This window comes from Grammomys surdaster, unplaced genomic scaffold (assembly GCF_004785775.1).
Source record: "Grammomys surdaster isolate TR1022 unplaced genomic scaffold, NIH_TR_1.0 373, whole genome shotgun sequence".
In the NCBI taxonomy this organism is placed as follows: Eukaryota; Metazoa; Chordata; class Mammalia; order Rodentia; family Muridae; genus Grammomys; species Grammomys surdaster.
In genome coordinates, this window is record NW_021604792.1 from 4,880,614 (window position 1) to 4,887,906 (window position 7,293).

A 7,293-nucleotide genomic window follows, 5' to 3' on the forward strand; every position below is an offset into this window, starting at 1 on the left:
GCTTAAACTCACATTATATACCTGTGTCTTAGGTAGGGTTTTATTGCTGTGAACAGACACCATGACCAAGGCAACTCTTAAAAGAACAACACTTAATTGGGGCTGGCTTACAGGTTCAGAGGTTCAGTCCATTATCATCAAGGGTGGAACACGGCGACATCCAGGCAGGCATGGTACAGGAGGAGCTGAGAGGTCTACATCTTTATCTGAAGACTGCTAGCAGAATACTGGCTTCCAAGCAGCTAGGATGAGGCCACACCTCCAAATAGTACCACTCCCTGGGCCAAGCATATTCAAAGCATGACTTTCCACTCCCTGGCCCCCATAGACTTGTTCAAACACGTGAGTCTATGGGGGCCATATCTAGCCATAGCAAAAAGAACATTTAGTCCAACTTCCAAAGTCCCCATATTCTATAGCAGTATCAACAATGTTAACAGTTCAAAGTTCAGTCTCTTCTGTGATCCATCCGATCACTTAACTGTAATCCCCGAATCAAGACAGGAAACCAGCTGGGCAAACTCCAGACTCTACATCTCCATGGCTGATGGCAAAGCGGTCTTCAGATCTCCAACTGCTTTTTGATTGCTGTTGAATGCAACAAACTTCTTTTCCTGGGCTGGTTCCACTCCCTGTTAGCGATATTCCTCAGCAGATAGCCCACAGTTCTGGCATCTCAAAAATCTTGGGGTTTCCAAGGCAACTTTATTGTTACAGCTTCTTGTTTCAATGTCTGGGATCCACACATCTTCTGGGCTCCTCCAGAGGGCTGATGTCACTTCTCCAGCTCTGCCCTCTGTAGCACTCTAAGCTCAGGTTTATCCACTGCTGCTGTTCTTGGTGATCATCTCATGCTACTGGCATCTTTAATACACTGGGGTCTTCCACTGCATCTAGGCTTCACCAATAGTCTCTCATAGGCTCTCTTCATGGTGCCAAGCCTCAAAACCTTTGCATGACCCCTTCATTCCTGGGTCATCAACTACAACTGAGGCTGTGCCTTCACCAATGGCCTTCCCTGGCCTCTCACAGTGCCAAGCCTCAGCTGTTCTCCATGACCCCTTTATGCCTTCAAAACTAGTACCACCTGGGTGACTCTTACACATTACCAAGTACACCTGCAGCACAAGGTACAATCTTGGCTATCTCTGGAACACAGCTTCTTTGTGCTCTCAGAAAACACTTCCCAGACTTCACCTCAGTAATGCTGGTCTCTTCTTAATCATCACTAATTTCTTAGTTCCAGCTAACCAGCATCAATTGTCCCAGTAGTCCCTTCTGTTTTTCACTCTAAAGCCAGAGCCACATGGCCAAAGCTGCCGTGTTCTGCTGCTTGTTGGGACTGGAACATGGCTCCCCTTATTTTATCACCAGCTTTCTGTTTTCTAGCTCCCTCACTGCCTAAGCTTGGCTGTCCTGGCACTTGCTCTGTAGATTGACCTTAAACTCAGAGATCTGCATGGCTCTGTCTCCTGTAATGCTGGGACTAAAGGTGTGTACCACCGTGCCTGGAATTAAGCTTTTCTTCACACGCTTTGTCCCAGGCTAACCTTGAATTCAGAGATCTGTTTGGCTTTGTCTTCTGGGATTAAAGGTGTGTACCAACGTGCCTGGATCTAAACTTAGCTGGATGGGGTCTTAACCCCAAATTCCTTAATCTTTTATCTCCTAGATCATAGGATTCAGCTACATTTCACTTCCTTGTGCCCCTTTCATACTTTAACCATATATTTTGTATTTTTCCTTTTCTAAGCTTGCTATGCTTGTTCAAAACTTCATGAGACTTAAACAGAGAACAAAGTCACTATGGAATTTTTTAGATTTCCTCTGTCAGTGCAATTAATGTAAGTCCTCTTACCTTAGACTCAGGCAGACTCTTCAAACAAGGGCAAAAAGCAGCCACAGTCTTCACCAAAATACCACAAAAAACAGTCTCTAGGCCACATACTGATATTCTTCTCCATTGAACTCTCTTGGGCCAGGAATGCACAGTTCAAATCACTCTCAGCAACAATGTCTTTCATGTTCCTACCAGGATGGCCCATTAAGCCCTATTTAAAGCATTCTGCTGCTTTCCAAATCCAAAATCTCCAAATCCACACTCTTCCAGACAAAAGCATGGTCAGGCCTATCATAGCAGTGCCCCATCCCTGGTGCCACTTCATCTGTACGTAAGAGCTTGTGATGGCTGGCTTTATGTCAACTTGACACAAGCTACGGTCCTTGGAGAAGAGAGAACCTCAATTAAGAGGTTGTAGGCAAGCCTGTAGGACATTTTTTAAAATTGGTGATTGAGGAGGGAGGTCCCAGCCCACTGTGAATGGGACCGGCCTTGGACATTTTGGTCCAGGGTTCTTTAAGAAAGCAGGCTGTGCAAGCCACGGAGAGCATGCTAGTAAGCAGCACTCCTCCATGGCCTCTGCCTTAGCTCCTGCCTCCAGGTTCCTGTTCAGCTGTAGTTCCTGCCCTGACTTCCTCTGATGATGAACCATGGTAATGAAGCAGAAGCCAAATAAACCCTTTCCTCCCAGAGTAGCCTTGCTCATGGTGTGTCATTGCAGCAGTAGTTACCCTAAGACAGAGGCCTTAAAAGCGGGGAGGGCATCTACTCCTCTCACTATATCTCCCACAAGAGGCTTCCTGTCTGGTATGGAGTGCATGGCTGATCAGCACGGAATTTAATAGTGCAATAGCTTCCGTTATGCCTTCCAAAGCTGTGTCCGTCTAAACGGTGAAAGCTACTGTTTCAGCCAAGTGAGAAGCAAACACCTTTTCCCTACAAGAGGTCAGGTGCTGAAAAAAAAAAAAGTGGACATCTAGAAGAAAATAGTATTCATTTGTAAGTGTTTCAGAGTGGACATTAGGATAAGCTTAAGTCATTGTGTACACACACACACACACACACACACACACACACACAAGTCTATATATATTGACATTACTTTTTGAGAGACACCTACAATGGCAAATGTAAAAGTTACAGAAAAGATGTTCATCCTGAGAAAGTGACACCAGAAATTCAAGGGAGCATTCCAGAGAATCTACAGTTTTTGTTACTATATTGGACCTTTAATTAAATACTATATTTGGGGGCTGAGTTTGATCCCTGAGACACACACACATGGTGGAAGGAGAGATTGGACTCCTGAAAATCATCCCCTGACCTCCACATGCATGATATATATGCCCACCTCCTAAAGAGAGAGAGAGAGAGAGAGACAGAGAGACAGAGAGAGAGAGACAGAGACAGAGAGAGACAGAGAGAGAGAGACAGAGAGAGAGAGACAGAGAGAGAGAGAGAGAGAGAGAGAGAGAGAGAGAGAGAGAGAGAGAGAGGGAAAAGGAAAGAAAAACATTAAAAGGAATATATAGTTGGCATACATGCCATGGAAAAATTTTGAGTCATATATCTAAATGCTTCAGTTACTAACAGGAACCACACAAAGAAACCCACATTTTCATTTGAAGAGATGAAGCCCCTACTGTCCTTGGAAGAGATGCAAAGATGGGTGTGAGAGATCTTTCCTCACCCACACGTCCACCCTTCACATGAGCACTGTTCCCTACACAGGTCTCCCAAAGCAAATTTGGTCAAACTTCTCAGCATTTGCCTGCGTCCAACCACAGTGCATAGTATGTATACTGGGGAGGACACAGGGATTAACTCTCAAAACATCGGGGCTCTCAGAATAGTAGTCCATCTTCAGGGTAGGCCTCAGTAAAGGGTCAATATGCCACACCCCAGCATACAGACTAATTTTGACCTTCCGTGTATTCAATTATAGGTTCCGTTCTCCAGACTCAGGATCTCTGAATATAAATTTCCTATGGGGAACATTTTGAGGGAGAGACAGTGACTGTAGAAGGCAGCCGTGTTTCAAACGTATCTCACGCATAGCATTGTCGATACCTGCGGCAGTAATTCAAGGATAGCCCGTAATAATGTGTGCATGAGCAGGTGACATCAAATGAAGGCTTGATCATAGAGCCCTAATTAGTAACTGGTTAGGATGGCTCATATTTGTAATTCCACAATTTAGGAAGCTGAGGCAGGAGGATTAAGAGATCACGGTCAAACTGACCTATGATATTGAGGTCATGTCTACAAAGCCACACACACAGTCAGCCTCATTATAAATTGGTCTAAAATGTTGTCATGATTTTTCTTTTCTTCTACTTTGTTTATGGCCCCAAAACAGTACAGGGTTCTTATGGCATATGACACCCATGAAAACAAGACAATTCCAGTGGCTACGAACCCCAACTTCATCTGGAAGAACCACAGGCTCCCGAATGACGTTCCTGGGCTGGGTAAGACATTCTTACTGAGTTCTCTTTCCCCAATATGATTTTCACGTAAGCGACAGGCAGTTAGCTTGTTTTTCTTTTCATCTCATCTTGCCTAGACTTTCTGGGCTTGTGACTGTGGGTTTTACAAGCCCAGTGAGTTCTGGTTAGACTCATCCACATTCGAACCCTATTTTGAAGATGGTTTCCATATAAGCAGGACTCCTAGAAAACAAGGTCAGAAAATCAGCAAAAAATTAAATAACCATAGAAATGTGTACTTTATTCTGTTACTGCAACAGACTCAATATTTTAAGCAAAGAATATTTGCTATATCAGGGTGAGAGATAGTTGATAATTGTGGCCCTGAAAGCCTCCTCCATTCCTTCACAGGACATACCTTTGGCAACAATGATGGGGGCAGCCATAGACAGGGTTCTAAAAGCCTTAACATGGCTTGGCCTTCATGTGTGCATGATGCAATGAGATACAGCCTTAACCCTGCCCTTCAGCAGGGAGCTGGGGAAGAGGATCCATGGACCATAAAATTCACAGCATATTCTGTCTGTGTCTGCCAGTGCTCAATGTAACATTAGTAATTCCATATTACTGATCTATTATCTTTAAGACAAAGATCTTAACATTGGACAGACATCAAAAGATGTGGAACTACCATTAATGGGGCTTTAGAAAACTTTGATGTATTCCTAATTCAACACCATACAATCAACTGAAATTCATTCTTTCCAAACAATTTTAAATGGTAGGAGAGTAATCATAACCCTGAAGAGTGGAGAAGTGTACCTCTTTACCTAATATATCCTAGGCTTATAGAAATAAAACTGAAAAAGAATACACACAAATTTATATTAGTTATCATTGAGTAAGAAGATCACGGAAGGGTTTTTTTCCTCTTTTACATTTGTCTCAACTTTGACTTTTTTTTCACAAGGTCTGTATTCATTTATCACTTTTCAAAGTACTAAAAACTCTGAGCTAGAAATACGTCTATTCTGACAGTGTTCTGTGACCAGGAATTGAAGTTTGACCTGCTTTTAAGGGAGCATCCCTGGTCCCGTGGGCTAGCTTGTGTTAAAACTGTAACTCTATGTTTCTTTTGCTCTTTGAATTCTCCTGGGAGGAGAAAGATTGATTTAAAGCCGTCAGGGAAGTCCTGGGGGGAGTGGGGAGCGCATCCTACCGAACAAAAGATGACCCAGAGGCAACGGCAGGCTTATAGTTCTTTTTAAGCTTTCCATGTATTATCCCCAGAGCTATCTTCACACTTCTGAGCTTTAACCAACATTTCATCACTCTCTGTCTCTCTGTCCCCATGTCCCTGTCTTTGTCTCTGTCTGTTTCAATCCCCCCCTCCTTCTCCCTTTCCCACCCCCTCCCTTTCATCTTCCCTCCACCCCCCAACCCCCACCTCCCAAGGGCTAGTGGGCTAAGTGCTTGCTCAGGACCTGAATTTACACACACACAAACACACACAGAATGCCTACATCAAACAAATAAACAAACAAAACAAAACAAAATGAAAGAAAAGGTTTGTACCTATGACTTAAGAGTATCCAGCCAGCGTCAGGTGATAGAGGAAGACACCCCATGCTGACGTCCGGTCTGCACGTGGACAGAGAAGGAGGGTGAGAAGTAGACGCAATATATTTTTTCTCACAGGCTTCTCTATTTCTCTGCTTTTTTATATATATAAATATTTTTTAAGATTTGTTTATTTTATTTATATGAGTACGATGTCATTGCCTTCAGACTCACCAGAAGAGGGCATCGGATCTGATTACAGATGGTTGTGAGCCACCATGTGGTTGCTGGGAATTGAACTCAGGACCTCTGGAAGAGCAGTCAGTGCCCTTAGCCACTGAGCCATCTCTCCAGTCCCTCTCTGCTTATTTTTTAGGTAATTTTTAAAGCTAAATTCTTGTCATGACTATAACTCTCAGGTACGTTAGGTTTGTTTGTAATAAATTTCTGTTTCTGTCTCTACCTTCCAGCAAAGTCACACTGTGGCAGAGTGAGAACGAACGCAGGCCGGCCACATCACTGCCACCTCCAATGCTCACCCTGACACTCTACCCACAATCCTCCTCCCTCCCTATCACCTCCGCCTGCTCTCAGCTCTTCCTCCTTCAGAGCCCTGCAACTTTATGCTGCCTTCTTATCCTCCGTGCTGTGCCTTCTGACTAGAAACTGACAAACATCCATCCCCCTTCAAGATGTACCTGAGGGCTAGGGCGTGGCTCGGAGATTAGTGTGTTTGTGACTTAAATGAAAGGATCAGAGTTAGGGTTCCCCGGACCCCAGATGTGCCAACGAATCTGCAAGTCCACACTACTCTCATGGAAAGATGTAAGGCAGAGAAAGTCAGGAGACTCTCCAGAGGTCCCCAGGCCACATCTGTCTTCTCCTTGGTCAGCAGTATAGGCTAAGCTGATCTGGCTGCTCAGGTAGGTATCTGCTTCCTGTCCCAACTTGACTCTGTCTTAAAAAATGGCACTCTACTGAAGAGGACAGCCTTCCCCCACAGAGGGCACTTCCTTTGAAGGGACTCTTACAGTATGGGGTGCCCCCCTCTGAACCCCACATTAGACAGAGACCACACTCAAATATCAATTTCCAAGTGCAAAGAGATCCTTTATTAAACAAGGCAAAGAGACAGGCGGGCTGAATCTGAGTCTGGCAGAAACAGCAGCAACAGTTTTGTAAGGTGTTAATTTTAAGAGGGAAAAGGGAGAGGTCGGTGTTAGAATGAGCTAGGATGGGTTGGTAGGTTCTGACTGGTCATGTTAATTAGGGTAGCTAAATGATGAATTTTGATTGCTGGACCTTGATACTTTGATCGTTGGGCCTTGGTGTTCAACCTCAGGAATGAGCCAGGCGTAAGGAAGTGGCCAAATAAGGGAATTGACCTTGGTGGCTAGCTTTAGGAATGTAATCTAATGAGAGGGAGGGAGGGAAGGAGGGAGGGAGGGAGGGAGGGAGGGAGAG

The 7,293-nt window shown here is 44.4% G+C and overlaps 1 protein-coding gene across 2 annotated transcripts in view; it reads left to right on the forward strand.

Moving 5' to 3' along the window:
* Gucy2c (guanylate cyclase 2C) overlaps nucleotides 1-7,293 on the forward strand; it is a 75,426-nt gene that overhangs the window by 23,884 nt on the left and 44,249 nt on the right. For both annotated transcript variants that reach the window (XM_028780977.1, XM_028780978.1), the window contains exon 10: nucleotides 4,200-4,311. In XM_028780977.1, the coding sequence (XP_028636810.1) occupies nucleotides 4,200-4,311 (112 nt within the window). The remainder of the gene's footprint in view (nucleotides 1-4,199; nucleotides 4,312-7,293) is intronic.